Here is a 23,207-nt window from a genome sequence, read left to right as displayed (position 1 = left end):
ACTTGTTGGAAAAATTTATTTATTAAGTTTCTTAAAAAGATACCAACTCTTACTGACTACTTGTGTGAAATAAAACATTTAAAAAATAACTTAAGATTAATTGATATTAAGAAATGTAAATCCTTTTTTATTTTTTATTTTTATTTTTTATTGTTTTTTTTCTTCTTTTTTCTTTCTCTCTCTTCTTTCCTGTTTACCCAATGTGTATATTGTGTAAATGAATTGTATTTGTTTACTGTATTCTTTATATTGTTAGACAGTTTCTTGGAATAATAATATGTCAGAATCCTGTAAAAGCGTGTTTTCTCCTTTTTTCAGGGTGATATGGGTGGTCTGCGGACCCTCCAGCGGAAATGGACCTCGTTCTTGAAGGCTCGTCTGGACTGCTCTGTCCCTGAGCCCAGCCTGCCCTACGTCATACAGGACGTCTTCCATGTCCGCCACCAAAAATGGAGGAAAAGTGTCTTTTATGCTGTATTCACCTCTCAGTCGTAAGTTTGCACCTTTTTTTCATACTTTTAGTCACTGTTCTATAAATGAACATGCTTATTTATTGAGTTATTTTGTCATTACTTAAAAGCGATCACCACACTATCTGTGTTTCCGTAAAAACATTTTAATTTAAATCAATTCAGTGTGTTTGAGAGTAAAAAATGGTCACTGACCTGGAAGCTAATGCTAGTGATAATAATTGAGAGACACAACAAGGGAAACAGTTTTTTCCCAAAGCTACAAATAAAAAGTGTAATAAAAAACACTGTTATCTTTCATACAAATGCCTCAGGAATTTCAGAATGAATAAAATATTCTTTTTGACGGTACATGTAATATGATTTGCCCTCTTTTTTTGTTTTGCATCAAGAAATTGATTCAATAAATGTGTAGTTTGTAGTTTATGCATGTCTTTTTATTGGATTTAAAAGTATTTTTAAAATCTGAGGCTCAGTTAAGAGCAATTTTTATGAGCATTTTAAAATTTCATGTATCTTAGTGTTCATCCAACTTTTTTGCTGTTGTTTTTTTGTGGCCAGTCTACTTGATGGAAATTCAGTTCATCATCAGGTGAATTTCTATTTAATTTGACAAACTGGTAAATGTGACTGGTAATTGTAACTTGAATTTAAGTTCAAACTAATATATTTAATCCAGTGTATTTATAGTTATAAAAAGATTAAACCTTTACAAAATAAACTTAAAATAAACGGAAAATAAAAAGTTTATTTCAGCTATTTGCCAACACATTCATTTTCATTTATATATAGCAAGCTTCATTTAATTTACTGCAAAAGCTAAAACAAAATTTACTAAATTATAAAACTTCAAAGTTACAATGAAAATACAAATAATAAATTCAGATATTTCAGTAATAATATCACAAATAAAATAGTGTATTTTTGTATGATTAAAAAAAAAAGTTTGAAAACCCTCTGAGTGTTCATATTTACAAAAAAGGTTTCAATCTGACTTCAAACCACATAGTAATCCATTGTAAACTGTAAAAACTGGCTTAAACGAGTTTTGTTGATGTTGAAGATCATATTGAAAAAATAGAATAAAGTAAAAAGAAATCATAAATTTTTTTATATATATAACACACACACACACATATATATATTTGACTTCAGTTTGCTATGCATCAATAAAACTCCCTGTGAAATAACTGCAGTTTATGATCGCGAGGTAAAGGCTATGAGTCACATGTCATTAAGATATGCTGAAAGGAATTACTGATAATGAAGGGATGGTCTGGCTCTTACCTCCAGATTAGTCAGTGTCATTTATAGGCCATAAGTGATGATGATGATATTTGTGTGTTTGCAGAAGCTCTACTGATCAGTCGTCAGCTGTATGTGCGTATAATGTGACTGATATCAGCAACGTGTTTTCACGTGGCAAATTTAAGACCGAGGTGGCGGTGGAAATGTCTGATGTGAAGTGGGTGACATACAGTGGAGACCTTCCTGTTCCTCGGCCAGGAGCTGTGAGTGGACATTTAAGATATACTTACCGTATACAAACGGTATATTTGTAAAATATTATTACAATATAAATACCATTACATACAATTTTACCATTTATTAACAATTTTATTATTATTATTATTATTATTAGCAGTAGTAGTATTCCAGTTCAGTGTTGCATGATCATTCTGAAAGCATTTGATTATTTGAGCTTAAGAAACTTTTATTTTTATTATTATCAGTGTTGTAAACTGTTGAGTTGCTTAATTATTATTTTTTTTTTTTGTATAAACTCTGATTATAAACCATTTAAAAGTACCATATGTACTTTTTAAAATGTATTTTTCTTAATTTTTAAGAACACATTAAATTACAAAGGCCTCTAGGGCAGAAAAAGACTGTTATTATATTTATTTAGTTTGTTTTTCTCCATGAAATAATGTTATTTTGAAAGTAAAACATATCACAGTTTCAATAAACTAATAGCTACACCAAAGAATTGTAAAAACTTATCAACTCAACAATTTAACATTTAATAGAACAGCGAGTCCGCATATTATATGGATTTCCGAAGGACTGTGTGTCATAAAAAGCTGGAATAATGAGGCTAAAAAAATTGGATCATAGGAATAAATACAATTTTAAACTACATTCAGTATCGAAGAAATATTTTAAATGGTAATAATATTTAACAGTTTATACTGAATTTTTAATCAAATAAATGCAGCCTTACTAAACAGAACAGCCTTCTTTTGCAAACATAAATATGATAATAACGAGAGCACACGTTTGTCACCCTTATTTTTTGTTGTTATTCAAAAGAATTCAACTTCGAAAACCAAGAACTCAATTCATTTTAATTCAATTTTAAAAAGTTTATTTGAATTTTGATTAGTTTATTTTTATTTGACACATTTATTTGATTACATTACAATCAAAATCCGAAAAGTTCAGTTTATTAGTTAGCATAACTTTATTAGCTACTAATAACTTTAACTAATTCATTAGTAACTTATAGGCCCACGCGGAAACTGCGTGCGCAGATTTCTGCAGATTTTTAGCCCATCATGGAGTCTGTTTATTTACTTGTATAAATGTGTGTAAATTTAGACTTAATTAATTTCAGTAATATTAACAAATATGGCAATGTTATTTTATTTATTTACAATAAAGTTTGTACAGTAATATTTTCTGTCTTTTAGTAGACATATTGTATGTGAGGCTTGCTTTGTTAACCAAATAAGTGGGTCTAGATGGATATGCATTGTAACCATTGACTAAAAAGCTATTTTTTTATTTCATATATTAAGATTTTAGTTACGATAAGCTCAAAATCATTCCGCAGAAATCCACAGATTTTTTTTTACAAAATTCTCTGCAGAAATAGCAAAAAATGTCCGCAGATTCTGTCTGTCCCTAGTTATAACTTACTAGGGCCAGATAAAATCTGCCATATTTTTTGCCATTTCTGCGTGAAATTTTGTTAAAAATCTGTGGATTTATGCGGAATGATTTTAGGATTATCATAACTAAAACCTTAATATATGAACTAAAAAGTAATACCATTTTAACTTTTATTTAATGTTTACAATGCAAATCCAATAAGATCCACTTTATTTGGTAAACAAAGCAAGTCTTCTATATAATATATCTACTAAAAGACAGAAAATATTACTTTACAAACTGTATTGTAAATAAACTATATGAACATTTTCATATTAGTCAATAATACTGAAATTAATTTAAAAAACTGAATAAAAATAAACGTACACACATTTACATAAGTAAATAAACAGAATCAATGATGGGCTAAAAATCTGTGGAATTCTGCGCGGCCAGATTCCGTGTGGGCCTACTTATTACTAATAGCTTTTAACAGGTAAATTTGTTATTATATATAAACATAGTTAACCTGCAGATATATAGTATATAGGTGATGTGAAAAGAACTGATACAGACAACACAAAATCAATACCTATGGCTTCAAAATTTCTGTTTTGTTGATTGTTGCTGTGTGACTTTTGGCTTGTTACTGGGATTTTATGCTTGTTAGTGCATTTTTTTTTTAATTTGTTGTTGTATATATAAGCACATCATAAATAAAATGTATTATTATTATAAAATCAGGACATAAAAAACAATATATAATATGTCATCTCACAAATGTTCATCTTCGCAGTGTATCAACAACGCAGCGAGGACTTCAGGAATAAAAAGTTCACTGAATCTCCCAGATAAAACCCTCCAGTTCATCCGAGATCATCCTCTAATGGATGACGCCGTTCATCCAATAACAGGAAAACCACTGTTGCTCAAAAGAGGGCCACTGTTGACGCGTCTCGTTGTAGACGTGGTAACTGCAGCAGACGGACAGTCCTATCCCGTGATGTTTGTGGGCACAGGTGAGTTCCCATAAGCCTCTAGGGCAGAGTCGGTTAAAGGGTGTGTGTAAACAGTCAGAGTCGCAGGAATGTTAATTGCACCTTCTGTTTCAGTTGCAGCCTATTGAACGTGTTGTTTTTATGTTGAGTAGTGTTGAAAAGCTGGATCTGGTTTTTGTAATTCAGGTTTATTGTTATTTTTTCCATCAGCAAACGGTTATGTGCAGAAAGCAGTGAATTATGATGGAGAAATGCACATCATTGAAGAGGTCAAACTGTTTGAGAGTGCAGAGGCTATTGATGTCCTCCGACTTCATCAGAATCAGGTACGCAAAACTGGGGTTAGCTGTAGGTTTGCTGATTTGATTCTATTCAGATTCACATTCATTTGGCTATATTTAATTACATACTTATGTTCATTTTGTATGTTCAATGAGGGATTCGCATTTGGTTGTGGTTAATTTTTACTTTTGGCTCCTTTCCACTGAGCGGTATGCTATAGTCCAGTACAGAACAAACTTATTTCCATTTCAGCTATCAAAAGTACCAAAATAGCAAACTGTACCGTGCCACTCTTTAGGAACTCGCTATGTGTGTTGTATATATTTGCTGATTCGATTATTTTCAGATCCCCACAAATTTGCATTCAGAATCACATTTAATTATGAATATTTTGAGTATAATTCAGTTCTGATGTTCAGTGTGTGTGTGTGTGTGTGTGTGTGTGTGTGTGTGAGTAATAATTATTATTATTTGTATTATTATTTTTTTTTATTATTATTGTTGTTGTTGTTGTTATTATTATGTATTAGATTTATTAATTGTTTAATTTATTTTTATTTATTGTTTAATTGTATTTTTAATAATTTATTTGATTTATATATATTTTTTTAAATTATTTTATTTAATGTTTAATTTAATTTTTATTATTTGATTTAGAAATTATTTTATTATATTATTAATATTATTATTTTACGTTAATTACATTTTTATTATTTTTCAAAATTATTTTGTTTAATATTTAATTGTATTTTTGTTTGTTTGATTTATAAATTATTTATTATATTATTATTATTTTAATTTAATTACGTTTTTATTATTTTTATAAATTATTTAATATTTAATTGTATTTTTTTATTTGTTTGATTTATAAACTATTTATATTATTATTATTATTATTATTATTATTATTTTAATTTAATTACATTTTATTATTTTTCAAAAATATTTTATTTAATGTTTAATTGTAATTCTTATTATTTATTTGATTTATTAATTAATTTATTTTATTATTTTTATTTATTAAAAATTGTATAATTTTTTTAAATATTTTATTTCATGTTTAATTGTGATTTTTTTTTTTTTTTTTTTTTTTTTTTTTTTTTTTTTTTTTTTTTTGTTATTTTATAATAGTTTTTTTATTTATTGTATTATATTCAGATTCACATTCGATTTTGACTAGTTTGGGTATAATACACTTATAGTATGTTACATTTACGCTGTATTTTATTTATCAATGCTGATTCAATTATATTTTAATATATTTGGTTTAACACACCTCTAATGTAAACAATGTGATTTTGATGCTGATTCGTTTGGGTATAATTCTGTTATAATGTCCATTTTGCTTGCATATGAAAATATTTTTTGGCTAATGCTGTATTTTATATTAAGGGCACAAATTTAAATGACTAATTCAAAATGTTTACCTATTTAAAAAAAGAATTGTCCTGTATGAATCAATATTTTCAGTAAGGAGTCTCAATTCATTTGTTCTCGTTGACAGTTTCTTGGGTTATTAACGACACTCCAGTTCATTTGATTAAAAGTGTAAAAAAAAAAAAAGACAGTATTAATTGAATGTTAAGTAGTTTTTACATAATAACTTTATTAGTTTTGCAATTGTAATTACAAACAATTAAATTTGTAATTGACTAATTGTCAGCGTTTATAAAGTGGAGGAATGTTTCTTTGCAAAAGTCCATCATTAAAAAAACAAAAACAAATAGGTTGTCTTGTTTGATCCAGTTGTATGCAGGCTCTGCATCCGGGGTCGTCCAGATGCCCGTCAGTAACTGCAGTCGTTATTCTTCCTGTTTGGACTGTGTGCTGGCCAGAGACCCATACTGTGCCTGGGACGTCTCAGCTCAACGCTGCTCTAGATTACCCGCATCAACTGATCATTTGAAAGAGTAAGACACTCATCCTATATCAGGAGGGAGGGGAAATAATCCTAGAATCCTACAGAAAGTAAGATTTCTGTAATTCTAGCTCATTCCAAACTGGTATGGTTTTCTTTGCCCACGGAACAAAAGAAAATGAGATATTTAGCAGAATGTTCATGCTGTTCTTTTCCACAATGAATGACCAAATAAATATTCTATGATTATTTAAATTTCGTAATTATCAAATTTTAGATTTATTAGTCTCTATGAATTGACACAAATTCAAACAGGTGGTGCTTTGCCCGACATCAATTACATTGTCACATTTCAGAGGATTTGCATGCAGTGGAGTGCAATTTATAAACGCTTGATTTGTATTTTTTCCTCAGAAATAATGTAGTGTTCTGAAACATAACATAAAGGGTTATGTAATCTTTTTGTCATTGTCTTTTAAATATCTTTGTGTTTTTATATTAGTGCGCTTTATAAAATATGCCGTTTATGACATATGGTTAAATAAGTGCACTAATAATGAGGATTAAATAGTGAACTTGAAATCTTGAGATGTAGGAAACAGTAGACCAATCTCTTGTTTGGATCTCCACTTTTTTTGCATATCTAAAATCTTCTAGACTGTATATAAACAAAATTTACACTCTCTATCTAACATCAGTTATTTTGCATTTTAGTAACCTGATACAAAGTCTAAGAGATGGAGATGCCTCTCAATGCCCAATAACAGGTATGTATCTTCATTTATTATTATTATTTTCAAGTAAAGATCTTTATCATGGTGTCCGCATGGTCTTAAAATGTCTTAAATTTCAAATCTAAAATTTTAGGCCTCAAAGTATTAAATTCACTGAGGAAATGTTTTGTGTTTCTTAAATCATTTTAATTTAATTTTCTTATGTCAATGTAAATTTATATTTTTAAAAAGCTTGTTATTAAAAAAATAGAAGTGTTGAAATCGGTGTTAAAATGTTTGTTTTGAGACATTTTTTAAAATGCGGTTAAGAATTGTGATGGAATTTTTGAAATATTGATGATTGATATTATAAACTGATGAAGGTTTTGCTGAAGTAAAGATCAAATACATATTCATTTACAGCCATGTGTAATCTACTGGTAGTTTAAGAGTTAAAGGGATCTAGAGAAATTCTTATCTAAAACATTGTAACATTGTCTTTAAAATTGCCTGTGAGCCCATCCTTGGGATCCTTTTGCTCCCAGAGGCTGGCTGTGTGTAAACTGATCATTCTCTTGCGAATATTAAAGCAATTGAAAGACAAACTGACTTCAATTTCAGTCTTAACATTAAAATGTATTCTATGTGGACAGGAAGAAAATAATTTGCCATTACATTTTTTTTTTTTTGATGGGGCAAGTAAAATACTTTTCCGCTGGTCCAACTAGGTTATTTAAAAAAAAAAACTCCTTAGTGTTTAATCCTGTTTAAGCTTGAAATTTCATTCATGATGGACTTAAAAAGGTCTTAAAAGTCCTAATGAAACCTGCAGAAACCCTGTTTATTAACCATGCTTTCTATTTCCCCAGCTCCCATTGAACCAAAGATCCGTACACTGGTACTGGGAAACAACATCAGGCTGCTGTGCCGACCAGACTCCAACCTGGCCCAAGTGAACTGGAATTTAGCTGGAAAGCCACTGCCTTACTCAAACAGGAAGTATACCATTTATAATGACGCAATCCTTATCTCTAACGCCTCCTCTGCTGACGCTGGACGTTACACATGCGTGTCAGTGGAGCAGGCGAAAGGGAAACACTACACCAAAACACTGGCAGTTTATGACTTGCGTGAAGAAGTAGCAGTCGTTGTGACAGATAAGATTAAGACCACGTTGGGAGAACCTAATGAAATCTACACGACATCATCAGGTTTGATCAAACCTGATGAACCGCCATCGTTTTCTAAAAATCAGAGCAGTGAGTCTAAATGGATAGCGATGCAAGTGGCGCTGGCGGTGCTGTCCGTTATGATGGCGTGCCTGCTGATCTGGAACTTGTACATGGGCCACATCTCTCCATTTATGTGTTGTGGGAGGCAATCAATCAAACCCCATGGGAATCTTCCAAAAATGCAATACGTGCCTGCGGGAAATGATGTCATGGACGGTAAACATCAAATGGTCAGCTTGTGTGTCACAACGAACAGTAATCTAGAAGCAACTGGCTTCCACAGGAATGGGGATCCCTCAACGGGCATTCATATGTTTAAGTACATTACTGATGAGTCTGAGATTTGATGTTCTTTTATTAAATCATTTTGTATAATTTTTATATTTATTTATTTTTTTATTAATACTAATAAAAAGTAAAAATGTAAAATTGTATAATTTTCGGCCAAATTTAAAGGTGCCTTATGGACGTTTTTGACTCTTCTAAAGCATAAAAATACTATAATATAATAGTTTGCAGATGTTTAAGAAGCATGCTAAATGAACATTCTTGCATATCTGAAAAACAATGCTGAAATCAGATATTCTGCTTTGAAAATGTGCGTTGCGTGCCGGAACCGCTGTCTTTGTTTTGGTCATTTAACCAGCCCAATGCCAGTTTAGCCAATTATATTTCAGCACCCCGGGTTGCCTTGGTGGAAATCCACGTATTTCATTCATTCAGTCATGAAGGCTCTCAAAGTACGCATCCGCGACCGAAATGTGACCTTTGATGGACAGTTGCAGATTCTGAAATGAGACACAGATTCAGAGTTCCACATGAGGTGGTATATTAATTAGCAAATAATAAAAATATTACAAATGTAACCATTAGGTGTGCAGGTTACATTGTAACCCTGTGTCCTAACATGCTATGTGAGGAGATTTGCAGTGATTAGCAATTTGGCTGTTTGCACCAGATGAAACACGACAGAAATTTAAATACAGCCATTCAGAAGCACAGAATAGTGCACTCACTGCACTCAGATGAAATGGTAAGGTTTATAATCTAATTAATACATATTAAACCTGTTTAACATAATTAAATGTGCATGCTGAATCATTGATATGTGTTAGCTTGCACTGAGTCACAGTTCTAAAGTTCAAGTGCAATACCTAGTTCAACCACTGGGTGTCAAACTTACATACTGCACCTTTAAGTATTTTCAAAATGTACAGAAAGTATGAATGTTAAAAACTACTGGTGCCCCCCTTTAAGGTAAATGAAGATCATACAACCTACCAATCAGAACCTGCGTCTGCACTACGATACTGTTTATCTTTGCAATACTTCACCCTCTCAATACCTCAGACACATCGCTTTTGAGTGAGTGTTACAACACAATTATAACAAGGTAAGTTTTAACTGGTGCCGTGACCCGCTGTTGTACTTAAGCATGAATTTTCTAAAGTTCAATTCATGTCTATTTATATAGCACTTTTTACAATGTAGATTGCGTCAAAGCAGCTTAACGTAGTTCTAGTAAAGTCTATTTAAGTCTAGTTTAAGTTCAGTTTAGTTTAGTTCAAAGTGCCTCTGTTATGCCTTGTTAAAGTTTCCTAATTTTGTTCTGAAGTCTATTACAATAGTTTTACATCCATTCAATATATTTAAAAAAATTAAAAACAAAAGACTCAACTATCTTGTAATTTATCTTGCATTATATTTTAGTGCCTGGAATGTTTTTGGCCAAATTTACCGTCTAACTTTGCAATACTTCGCCCTCTCAATCCCTCAGATACATCGCTTTTCAGTGAGTGTTACAACACAATTATAACAAGGCAAGTATTAATTGGTGTCGTGACCCGGTGTTGTACTTGAGCTTGAATTTCCTAAAGGGCCTCTTGTTATGCCGTTTTAAATGTTCCTAATTTTGTTCTGGAGTCTATTACAATAGTTTTACATCTTGTAATTTATGTTGCATCATATTTTTTAGTGCCTGGAATGTTTTGTGGTCAAATTTAAGTAAAATTCAAGAAAAAAAAATCCTGGTTTGAAAATATGAATGTTAAAAACAACTGGTGCCCCTTTAAGGTCAATGAAGACCATACATCCTACCAATTAAAACCTGCGTCTGCACTAAAATACCTTTATTTTTGCAATGCCTCATACAGATCACTTTTCAGTGAGTGTTACAACACAATTATAACAAGGAAGGTATTAATTGGTGCCGTGACCCGGTGTTGTACTTAAGCATGAATTTCCTAAAGGGCCTCTTGTTATGCCGTGTTACATGTTCCTAATTTTGTTCTGGAGTCTATTACAATAGTTTTACATCTTGTAATTTATCTTGCATCATATTTTTAGTGCCTGTAATGTTTTTTGACCAAATTGAGGTAAAATTCAAGAAAAAAAATCCTGGTTTGAAAACATGAATGTTAAAAACAACTGGTGCTCCTTTAAGGAAAATGAAGATCATACATCTTACCAATCAGAACCTGCGTCTGCACTACAATACCTTCTAACTTTGCAATACCTTAGACACGTCGCATTTCAGTGAGTGTTACAACACTATTATAACTAATTCAAGTGTTAATTGGTGCCGTGACCCGGTGTTGTACTTGAGTAAGTTCCTCTGTTGTGCTGTGTTAAATGTTCCTAATTTTGTTTTGGAGTGTATTTCCAAACGGTCTTGTGCTATATCTTGTAGCATATTTTTTAGGGCCTAAAATGGTTTGTTCTAGGATCCAGTCTCTCTAAGCTCCTCCCACTCTGCCGTGATTGGTCAGATGGCCCAGTTTGGTATGTGATCGGTTGTAATCAAATGCATATGACCACATCTAAATTTGGAAGCTTCTAAAATGGTTTGTTCTAGGATCCAGTCTCTCTAAGCTCCTCCCACTCTGCCGTGATTGGTCAGATGGCCCAGTTTGGTATGTGATCGGTTGAAATCAAATGCATATGACCACATCTAAATTTGGAAGCTTCTGTAAACTAATCGAATATGGCATCCGTTTAACCATATCAGTTCAAGAATTTCAAAGTGGTTTTGCAGAGCAGAAAACAGCGCTTTTATAACATTTTCACAACTAATCCAGGCATTAAATTAAACATATTTGAGGGTCAAAGTAGACTATAATTGGAGGATCTAATACTGGCGTTATGTAATTAAGACAAGAGTACGAATGTAATAAAAGCAACTCCATGATGAAAAAAGAATGTTTTTATTGAACTGAAGTCAGTTAAAGAGTCATTCCAGTCACATTTCATACGCAAGATCATTAAATACACTGGCTAACCGAGGCCAGTAGTAGAATGCTGCAAAATCACCCTCCTGTGGCTGTGTGGAGGGATGTTGTGAAGAATAAGAATCAAAATTCAAGTCACATATTGAATCAGAGTGTCTTTCCTCCAGCCAACCTCAAGTGTAAACATTAATGCTCCAATACGAAGCACAACGATTATTTGAATGAAATGCAAAGTAATACATAATTAGAAGCCAATATTAAAAAATTAGGAGCATGTAGCGTGATAGCACTTGAGGGAAAGTTAGTAGTTCAAACATGCTTAATAATATGCATGAAGAATTAAGGCGATCTTCATTGAGAAGACGTGATAAGCTTAAAACAGAAACGAGAGCAGGCACAACACGTGATTGCAAGGAAACATTCCAGTCTTAGATATAAAATAAAAAACATTTGCATTGTATAAAAGAAAGGGGGGGGGGTGTCATGTGCATTTACAAAGACATGCTTGTGAATTGTAAAAGTCGGCACAATAAATTGAAAATAATTGCAAAAGTGATTCAAGACCAAATTTCCGGAGGTAAATCAAAAAGCTGCCATGATTTAGAAAAGAACACTTGGACATGCTTTCTCCTCTCTTAGAAATCACTTTCCCTAAAACGGTAATGTGATTGTGTACGATGCAGTGAGATTTCCCATCAATTTTTACGTGATCCTCCGAATTTAGTGATTGGATGTGCAATTATTGATTTCATTGGCAAACAAGATAATGGAATGTCAGTATGGGTGTGTTCACACTTGGCTTTGTTAGTGTGGTTCATTTGAATAAGTCGCCGCCATTAACTTGGCTATAAACAAAGACACCAAACAGAACCAAAAACAGGACATGATGGACTAGATGTGACCATAAAAATGACAGAATGCTCAAGAATACCTGCTTTTTCTTTCCTCGTTGTTGTTGCTTATTAATAAAAAGTAAAGAATACACAAGACATGTCACTTATATAGTTTTGAATGGGTAAAAGTGTAAAGGTCAATATGGCGAATGAAGCCCTGCCTACTAGTACAGGAGCCAATCATCGATTGCTGTAGACCAGGCATGGGCAAACTTGATCCTCGAGGGCCGGTGTCCCTGCAGAGTTTTGCTCCAACACTAATCAAACACACCTGAACACCCTAATTAGTGTCTTCAAGATCACTAAAAAGCTATAAGCAGGTGTGTTTGATTAGGGTTGGAGCAAAACTATGCAGGGACACCAGCCCTCCAGGATTGAGTTTGCCCATCCCTGCTGTAGACTGATGTTTCTCTGAGGGAAAAGCTCAGACCTGGTGTGTGCTTTTACGACAGTTTGCTGGTCAACAAATGCAGTGGAATCTCAGTGAATACTTACTTCACAGACATAAGAAATATTTCCACATAAAGCTTGAAATCTGCACTTTTAAATAAACCAACTGCACTTGAAAACACAAGTTTTTCACGTAACAAGTAATCTGTATAAAAAGAACGCGCAGTACAGTCCGTCACATGACAAAAATTACGCCCGCAAACTTGTTAACAAAGAGTCGCTGTTATTTCTGGAGGAGATGCACCATCAAGACCATGTTGTGAATTACTTGTGAAGACAAGCGAGATCTGACGAAGTATTATCCAGAGGATGATAATGTGTAGAATGGCCATTAATGAGGTTGGTGTCATGATCTCATTCCTTTCGAGTGCGCATTAGCTCAGACAGCCTGAAAAAATGTCATATTTTGTTTGACTCGGACATTTAGAAACGAAACTTATGAGACCGTTATTGTTTACTTTTATTGGTGTTTCCAAATATGTCACGTAATTGTAAACTTGGCAAACAGTTTTGGAGAATTTGATGTTTCCCCATTCAGACAGAAAGCCCGACCATACTGCCCGAGAGGCCTTTAAAAAATGGCCGCCAAGTGAAATGACTTGCCCTAAAGGGACTTTGTTATTATTAAGGATGAACCAAATAGACAATTCTGGGCAGAAACCGAAAATTATAGATGCACTTGGCCCAAAACCAAAACTGCTTTATAGTGTTTATTATTTTATAAAATAAAAAACACCCTTGCAGGTTGAGTAGGGCTGGGCGATACGTTAAAAATTATTTATTGATAATTGATCTTGATATCCGAATATATTCTGTTCCCTCACATCTGTGCCACTGCCGACTGAATATTTAGACGAACGCTGTTTATTTTCAAGTCGAAAGTGTATAAGCCTCCAGGTTTCATCAGGCATCAGAAGCATTCAATTGTATTTACACCGTGCTCATATACATGATGTAACCACAAGAAACAGCATTAACATTATACCAGACGAGCTGTAAAAAAACATATTCAGACCTGTTCTGTCAAGTCATCAGGTAACGTTATTAGAATTTAAAATATGTGGAATATTTTGCATTATAAGGGACTATCATTAGCGGAAATTAGCAGTTTTTTACATTTATTTGGAGATCATGAATGTAACACTAACAATGTAAGAAATGTAAGAAATCAGATGCTGCTTTTGTAGTAAAAAAATCCTTATTAATTTATATTTGAAGGTTTCCTTGCTTGCTTTTGCAGCCATGTTGCTGGTGTATTCATGAAAAATTTTGCGTTCCCCTTCATTTGTATTATGGTCCTAAAAATTCAATGTTTATAGGGTTATGGGGGAAGTGGAAAGGCTAAGAGGTAGAATTGGGATTGGTCATAAATGTAAGAGTATTGTTTTTGGTTTAAACCACGGTTGCCCAAACTCGGTCCTGGAGGGCCGGTGTCCTGCATGGTTTAGCTCCAACTTCCTTTAACACACCTGCCTGGAAGTTTCTAGTATACCTGGAAAGTGCTTGATAAGCTGGTGTGTTTAATTGGGGTTGGATCTAAAATATGCAGGACACCGGCCCTACAGGACAGAGTAGGGTTTAGACAAAACAAAACCTGGAAAACAAATGTGAACACACCCTAAAAAAATCTCAAATAAAGATCAAGGCTCAGCTGATTTGAGATGAATGATCAATGTAACAGTTTGATATTGGGAGATTCTGCTGTTCCACCATTTCTCTGTCAGTATGAGAGTAGTATATGTTGACACATTTTTAAAGGAGCAGTTTGCGTATTTGACTTGGTCGTTTAACTTTCTCTGTGACCTTTGCGCACAGATCAGTGGTTTGACATTTCCAATCATCATTCACACTTTAAATCGGCTTGCTAGACCAAAGCGCAAGAGTTGTATGAGGAATAATTAGCATTAGACCTTTTTGCTATATTAAAAAAAACAACTATTCACAAGTCCATGATCTGGCTAAGGTGTTTTCTTGGCACACAAATGTTGGGCAACGTCGCTCTGCAAACTGCCCCTTTAATATAAGGACAACCAGTGTTGCTTTGGCTCCATCTGTAGGTCAGTAGTGGTATCACCAGGGCCCGCTTTCTGGGTAATTGGGCACAGCGGCTGGGTACTGGGGCAGGCTGGGGCCTGTTTCAGAGATGGCATTGAATCCAGCTTCTCTCACAGTTGGGTTTTTCCACGCACCGGTGGTCCATTCTTCCTGTGCCCGCTGAAAACTGCCACCTCCGCCACGATACAGTCGATGAACCTTATTAAACAATATTAAAAGACGGTTCACCCAAAATATGAAATTATTGTCATCATTTATTTTACATCTACTTGCTTCTCTCTTCTGTTGAACATAGAAGATATTCCGAAGAATGTACAAGTAGCCAATGTGTTTTATAGTATTTTTTATGTCTTCTATGAAAGTCAATGGTTTCCAGCATTTTTCGAAATATCTGCTTTTGTGTTCCTTCTTGCTGTAAGCCCTGTGATTTAATTATTTGACGTAAAATTATGTGTTTTAAATCCTACCTTTATGAGAACGAATGCCATGAGAAGTGCATTTACAGTGAAGAGCAGAGTGCAGATGAGCATAAATATAGCTGCGACTACATCTGTGCCAAAAAAAATCACTGTGACAATCCAACCACTGCAAATACAAAACAATTTGAGTTAACAATAATGGAAGTAATAAAATAACAATGTGTAAAAAAAAATAATTATATATATATATATATATATATATATATATATATATATATATATATATATATATTATACACAGAGAAAATTTCTAAATTGTTTTTAATTGTAAATAATATCATGTTGGAATGAGTTCTTTCTGGCGTTTTTGATAAAATAGGGTAACATATTCCTAGTCTGACAACTTAAATAACTTAATATAGTGAAATAGAATACAAGATGAGCGAAAATATGCAGCATTTAAACATTATGGAGATGGCCTACATTTTAAACGCAGAACTAAAACACGTTGTAAAAAAGAAAATAAAAGTCAGTCAACATAATAATTTAGAGGCATTTCATAACACTGAGGTGATGGCATGTAATATTTCCATTATATATATATATATATATATATATATATATATATATATATATATATATATATATATATATATATATATATATATATAAAATAAACTGCAGTACTCAAGTATTAAATCATACGTCTTAAATATAAGAAGCATAAAAGCATCTTCAGCTATACTGACCTTTACACAGTAAAAATGCTAAGACAAAAAGTCATGACAACAAATGCTATTTGCTATTTTAATAAGCTATTTGGGGTTCAACTATATTTAAGTTATACAAAGTTTAACTTGACATTGTAAATTTGACGTTGATGCAAGTTAAAATGACTAAAAAAGTAAAAAACAATTTTTTTTTTTAGTTTAGACAATAATTACAAGATTGGAATAGCTGCTTTCTGTGTAAACTAAAGGAGATTTTATGTCCTAACCGCAATTTATGTGATTATTTACACACCATATTCCTAACTAAAATTAGCATCTGCACTGCACACAGATATTAGCTAAATGTCACTTTTTCATACATGTTGACACATTGTTACTTCTAATTTTGTTTATAAAATAAAAAAGAATATACAGTATTTTCTTATTTTCACACATGAAATAGATTTGTTCCCCATATTTTGTCTAAAAGATATCCGACAACTTTAAACATCAATATCTAAAACTGCTTAGATAGTAAACTAAACCATAGGGCCCGGACACGCCAAGCAAAATAAATTTATGCGTAAAACAGTAATATTGCAGAAAAGACGTGTGAATAAAGTAGCGTTTCCATCCAGCGAGTCAAAGAGAACAAAATCATCACTTCGTGATTAACTGGCACCAAATATCACCAGTACTGAATTTACTGAGGTAGGAGAAGCTGTGTGAATCTTCTCCTTATTTAATAAATGACTTGTGCCTCAGAAAACGATGCGACACGCAATGAACGCGTGGTGGCGTTTAAAGGCATAAGAATCAAAGTGCAGACACACTTGACAGTTCTGGAGGTAATTAATAATATAATAACACTAATACTGAAACAGTTAAGGCGTTTTAAAATGACCAAAACATAATTTCAGATGTTTTTCCATGTGTTCAGCCTGCTGGTTTATCCATTCACACACAGTTTTATCATCACATGATCTCTTATAACAAAATCACATGACTTATTTTTTTATGCGCACACTGGAATTTGTGTGGTAAAAGTGTTTCCATTGCAGTTTATGAACATCTTTTCTGATTAAATAAAAAGTTTATCCTACTCAGTTATGCGCATAAGTTTTTATGCACATTTTCAAAATGTATGCACATCTTGGCGTTTATCAACCGCCTTTTATGCTCAGATCCAAAATGCATATAAAAATAGGTGAACGGAAACGTGGCTATTGGCCCGATTCAGCATGGAGATTTGGTGTCGGCTGAAGAGAGTGCGCTGATTAATTATTCAGCAACAAATCAGAGTGCAAGAGTGATGTAGCAAGTAAACAATTCAAGCCAAGAAAGATCACAATGAATCCGGCTGTAATTCTGCTGCACTTCTCAAATATTTGCAAACTATATGGATTATTAGACTATCGCACATACTTGTTTGAGCGAATCCCTCTGTGGCGAGTGACAATTACTGTGATAATGGTACTAAAAACTGCTTTGTTTATTTTACACGTCGGACATTCGGTTTTCCTTTTTAGAACGAGAAAACAGAAACTGTGCAGAAAGACACATCCTTTTGCTCAGGTGCAGATTAAGAACACGGCTCTCGTTGCAGTGTGCTTTTGTCTGTTTGGTGTGTTCATGCGTAGAATTTTCTTGTCCAGACGCGATTCAACGTGAGGTGACGACACAGTTGGGTTTCATTGGTGCTTGTTTGTTTGATGTTGGCTTAGTGTGTGCAAGCCCTTAGGTCACTTCACTACTTCATACTCGCACTCGTGGGGGTGGGGGTGGGGGGTTGGCGTGTCCTGGCCCTTACAGGTATAATTCCATAGGGACGAACAGTCGATGGGTCAACTACTGAAGCTCTCATTAAATATTGATCATCCCAATATTTAAATCCCACTCACCAAACACCCCAACCGGGTATTCCCAAACACTGGATGAAGGCAAGCACACATTGTAGGAAGAAAATAAAGAAGAACGCCATGAAGTTGAAGGAACTATCAGCCCTGAAAAGACAAAACCCATTAAATCAGAAGTGAAAATGCTAATATTCCTCCCCTCAAAACAAGGATCTGCTTACCGGAATGCTTTATAAAGCGGTCTGAACCAGCAGGTGTAGCTGCACGGACTGAAAATCAGCAGCCAGAGCAGTGAAAACCCAAAGTTGGTGGCATTACCACCGCCGGCCCACCAAGCTATGCAGCCCACCACGTTCACACATAATGTCATGGAATACACTGGGAAAGCAGAAGTTTTAGTCATTAGCCTGCCTGTGGATATCTCAGAGGCATTGTTCAAAATAACAACTTTACTTTGGCGCTACAAGGATGTTGTACAACAGCGATAACCCCAAACCGTGAGGGCGGAACAAGACTGGTGGCGTTACTGTTAACTGTTTATTCATTTATTTAATTAAATCATTTATCGGTTTTCTGCTTTTCAGTTATTAATTATGAATGCATGTTGAAATGAATGTAAATTCCAGTACAATTCTTAAGTGTTAGCAAGATGTAATATGAAATCTAAATATTTCATATTTGAGATCTGTGTTATGACAGAAATGTTAACTTGATTAATAGAAGATGTAAATGAATGAATATGGGAAAAAGTCACTTTTTAATGTTTTTTTTAATAATTTTTATTCACAAAAGAAAATCAAAGTCGATGAAATATATACATTTATTTCTAATATGTCATTGTTTGAAAATTATGAGAAACTTTATGACAATTTTAACTTCCTAAAATGTAGCCCTAACATTTCATTCATTTTCTTTTCGGCTTAGTCCCTTTATTAATCAGGGGTCGCCACAGCGGAATGAACCGCCAACTTATCCAGCATATGTTTTATGCAGAGGATGCCCTTCCAGCTGCAACCTATCACTGGGAAATACCATACACTCTCCTTCACACACAGACTATGGATAATTTTAGCTTACCCCAGTTTCCCCAACCCTGTTCCTGAAGGCACACCAACAGTACACATTTTCAACCTCTCCCTAATCAAACACACCTGAATCAACTCAGCAGAACATTAGACCCCAAAACCTGACACAAATGGGTCAGATAAGGGAGACATACAAAATATGTACTGTTGGTGTGCCTCCAGGAACAGGGTTGGGAAACACTGGCTTACCCAATTCACCTGTACCACATGTCTTTGGACTTGTGAGGGAAACCGGAGCACCCGGAGGAAACCCAAATGAACGTGGGGAGATCATGCAAACTCCTCACATAAATGCCAACTGACCCAGCCATGGCTCAAACCAGCGACCTTCTTGCTGTGAGGCGACAGCACTACCTACTGTACCACCGCGTCACCCCCTAACATTTCAATGTATATAAAACAATCATATTTCTATCATAACATTATCAAGATAACCCTGTTAAGTTCCCAAGCAAAACTAATTAATTTTAATTGCTGAAACTTTCAGATGAAAAGCGAATACATTTTTTATAAACATACATCCATATTCATTTTTGTCAACACAGTTCCAGAAGTTAGTTATGGCGTAAAGATGTTTGACATGGATATAATTAAAGATGATTTTAATAAAAAGTTTTTTTTCCATAATGATCCAAAAACCAAACACATATCCTTTTAAAAGGTTATATATTAACAAAAAAAAACTATTTGCAATTTTTACAGATCTCTTCCTGCTCAAAACAGATCGGAATATATTACAGACAATAATATCCAGAGACACAAACAACATTTTCAACAAATTAACTTTAAGATTCAGAGTGTATGCGTTTTTAATTAACTCTTCTGATAACTCGCACTGGAATATGGCTTTTAAAAACAAAGTGTGTTTATAGGTCAACATTGGTCATTTGGCCTGTTAAAGATGCCATATGATGCCATTTTAGAAGGTCATTCTTTTTATTCATTTATTTTCTTTTCTTTTCGAACCGCCAACTTATACAGCATATATTTTACGCAGAGGATGCCCTTCCAGCTGCAACCCATCACTGGGAAACATTCATACACACTCATTCACACACATACACTATGGACAATTTAGCCTACCCAATTCACCTGTACCACATGTCTTTGGACTTGTGGGGGAAACTGGAGCACCCGGAGGAAACCCACACGAACACGGAGAGATCATGCAAACTCCACACAAAAAACGCCAATTGACCCAGCTGAGGCTCAGCGCTGTGAGGCGAACGTGCTACCCACTGCGCCACCGTGCAGCCAGATCATTATTTTGTTTATTAATATTATCCATACTTCACATTTATATATTTTTTTTTACAGAAATGGGCACTGTACAGTTTTTTTTTCCAGATACTTTGTGTAACCTTTAGGGTTTCGGTTAATAGTTATAGTCACATGCAAAACCAACATAAAATATATATAAATAATTGGTTCTAATGGGATTTGCACTTTGAAACTTAAATAAAGTTATGATATAATAATAAAATAAGGTGTTATTGAAGCTCTAGTAACAACCCTTACTCTATTTGGCAGTTTCAAAAAGCAAATGTAAAATTAAAGTTAATAAAAAGCATGTATACATGTAATATGCATAATGCGTATGAATGATGTTGCTTTTTTCCACAAAATCACATTTTTGTAGTTTACAGGCAGACAATAACAGTATCATTTTAAAGCACAATCACAAAAGTGTTTTTCATGCACAAAAATGCTGTTGTCTAATGTCTAGTAAATTAAAGACTAAAACAGTGAAGTTTCTCTATTTCAAAACAAGAATGCTTTGCGTAATCATACCCTAAAGTGACAATCTAATGCATTACTTAACAATTTAATTTAATCTTCGAGCTATTTTTCTTAAAAAATCTCAAACTTTCTTTCTTAAATTTCGTTTTTCGACAGCAAACCTCAAAATATCCATGTGTCCATGGCTGCTCAATGTTTAAATGCAGAGTTCAGCTAAAAAATTGAAATACTGCTATCGTTTACCCTTTTAAATCGTGTCATTGCAAAACCATACACAATTTGTCCTGAATTTTATCATAACCACATGTAATTTTCTCTCATGACTAGGCCTGTCACAATAATCAACATATTGAGTTATCACACAACACATGGACATGACCTCAATCATTTTTTGGTGATGCAATATATATCGCCCACACATAAAAGCCAATTCTAGCAACATATCAGCTGATTGTGCTACATCTCTATTGGAGGTGTCAGTACGGTAAAAAACACTATAGTATTTACTAAAAATGACTAGTATATTTTCAATTAGGTGTCTGACAACTGAAAATAGATCTGGTAGCTGATATCGCAGCCTCGGTTACTTTTTAACGTTGCTCTTTTTTGTTAACATGTAATATTATTTATTTAGGATATGTGCTTTCACATTCTGATTCCAATGCCCAGTTATTAAATTGTTAAAATGACTATAATGAAATTAAATATTATATTGTTTTGTTATTATTAAGATTATATTGTCATTCTGCCATTATATAATGAGTGATATAAAATGGCCTTAAAATAACAATAATAGCTTTTATCACAATGTACTTTGGTGCAATATAACATACAACAAAAAATAGATATTGTGAGAGGCCTACTCATGACATACTGTGTTCCCACTCTAAACAAAATATCAAATATCCCTAACTTTAACTGCATTTCCATGACCTATAATGAACGAAAAAAAACAAGCTGCTGTTGTGCATATTAAAACGATTTTACCTTCAATATCATAATGTATGACTTCAATAAAAAATCTGAAAACAACAAAAGAATAATTTACCTCAGATTTAGAAACTATTCTGAGGTACATAATGTTTGCACGGCTGGGAAGAGCTCCCACTTCTGTATTCGATAGCTCGATGGGAGTTTTACAAACGTCCACACACTACTTTTTGGCACGCAGTTTAAGTGGTCACTTTGAAGTCAGAGCTCTTAAAATTTATATTATCCTGAAAGGTTAGCCTTTGTTAACAGTGACTGCCAATTGGTAAGTGTGAAAGAAATAAAATGAAGTTAAGAAATAGCCTAAGAATAAGAATAGTTTTGAAACAAGACAACGAAACAGTGACAAACTCAATTTTCTGATACCATGACAAAACAGAACTTCTGTGACTCGTGGAAACCATTAGGAATCATCAGGCAAGATACACTCTGGTAACAACTGAAATGAATATCTTTAAAATAGACATTTATTTACTCACACATCCAAAGATTGTAGACACGACGCACAAGCTGGAGGTGGGGTTGAGGAATTTCCTCATCGAAATTTTGGTAAAAACAAGGCTTTATGCGAAGAAACTTTGGCAATGGAGGGAAGTTATTCGTTCGATCTGTCAGACAAAAAAAATGAAAAAGATTTATTTCAAAGCATGAACAAGGTGAGATTCATAGTCATTACATGACAAAACCAAACTTGACTCACCTGTCATGTTTCAATTTTGAGAAAGTTCACAATGTTGATCCTTCTGGTGAAGGTGGCCTTTTCTCTCTCTGAACTAATGGACTAATGGTTTTTAATGCTAAAAGGAACACAAATATCATTAAAAGAAAGAGAAAAATAATATAATAATAATACGTATTACAATACAATTAGTTTTCCTAAATGATATCTGTTGAACATAAGTTCATAACAGCTTTCTTTTAAGACCATAAATGCTAAATAATTAGCTGTATATGGCTGTATTAATTCTATATGAACGATATTTGACAGTAATAACGTTATATGAAAACAGTAACGTTACAGGCCAGCAGCTGCACTGTCAAACACAACTGCAGTGAAAAAAAACAACAGTCAAACTATACAGTAACTGCACAAATCGGAAACTATAGTATATGGGTTTAAGAGAATAAACGATGCTTTAACACTGCAAAAAAAGCACGAACTCATAATAAAAAAGATGCAATACCTGTGTACAGCTAAATAGTTTGATGGGGATGCGTCTGCAGTCCGTATTGAATTTTAGAAATCACGTGGAGCGTTCTGGTGCATTGTGGGAAATGTAGTTCTACGTTGGCACGTTTTGCACGTAGCGGAAAGAAATTGTGAGCGGTAGAGACTACAAGCCCCATCACAAAAT

The 23,207-nt window shown here is 33.6% G+C and overlaps 2 protein-coding genes across 3 annotated transcripts in view; one reads left to right on the top strand and one right to left on the bottom strand.

Moving 5' to 3' along the window:
- Positions 1–8,856, top strand: part of si:ch211-129c21.1 (uncharacterized protein LOC563087 homolog) — a 24,364-nt gene extending 15,508 nt beyond the window's left edge. For both annotated transcript variants that reach the window (XM_056447265.1, XM_056447266.1), the window contains exons 9-15: positions 319–491; positions 1,822–1,981; positions 4,141–4,363; positions 4,553–4,668; positions 6,371–6,534; positions 7,197–7,249; positions 8,065–8,856. In XM_056447265.1, the coding sequence (XP_056303240.1) occupies positions 319–491; positions 1,822–1,981; positions 4,141–4,363; positions 4,553–4,668; positions 6,371–6,534; positions 7,197–7,249; positions 8,065–8,774 (1,599 nt within the window). In that variant the 3' untranslated portion in view covers positions 8,775–8,856. The remainder of the gene's footprint in view (positions 1–318; positions 492–1,821; positions 1,982–4,140; positions 4,364–4,552; positions 4,669–6,370; positions 6,535–7,196; positions 7,250–8,064) is intronic.
- Positions 8,857–11,614: 2,758 nt separating this feature from the next.
- scamp4 (secretory carrier membrane protein 4) lies at positions 11,615–23,113 on the bottom strand. The gene is made up of 7 exons (XM_056447267.1): positions 23,037–23,113; positions 22,553–22,649; positions 22,332–22,460; positions 18,259–18,415; positions 18,083–18,184; positions 15,520–15,637; positions 11,615–15,250 (listed from the first exon to the last, which is right to left on the bottom strand). Exons 2-7 carry the CDS (start codon positions 22,557–22,559, stop codon positions 15,068–15,070), a joined length of 696 nt encoding a protein of 231 aa, XP_056303242.1. The 5' UTR covers positions 22,560–22,649; positions 23,037–23,113; the 3' UTR covers positions 11,615–15,067.
- Between the last annotated feature and the right edge of the window lie 94 nt (positions 23,114–23,207).

Source organism: Danio aesculapii, chromosome 22 (genome assembly GCF_903798145.1).
Source record: "Danio aesculapii chromosome 22, fDanAes4.1, whole genome shotgun sequence".
NCBI lineage: Eukaryota > Metazoa > Chordata > Actinopteri > Cypriniformes > Danionidae > Danio > Danio aesculapii.
The sequence above is the reverse complement of the archived record's forward strand: the minus strand, read 5'-3'. Positions and strand labels throughout refer to the sequence as shown.

Excerpts from the sequence above, each read along its gene's own strand:
- scamp4 (XM_056447267.1), bottom strand. Across the intron at positions 18,416-22,331 it reads TGTCTACAATCTTTGGATGT|TGTATTCCATGACATTATGT; the intron begins GTGAGTAAATAA and ends CTGCTTTCCCAG. Across the intron at positions 15,638-18,082 it reads ATACCCGGTTGGGGTGTTTG|TGGTTGGATTGTCACAGTGA; the intron begins GTGAGTGGGATT and ends TTGTATTTGCAG.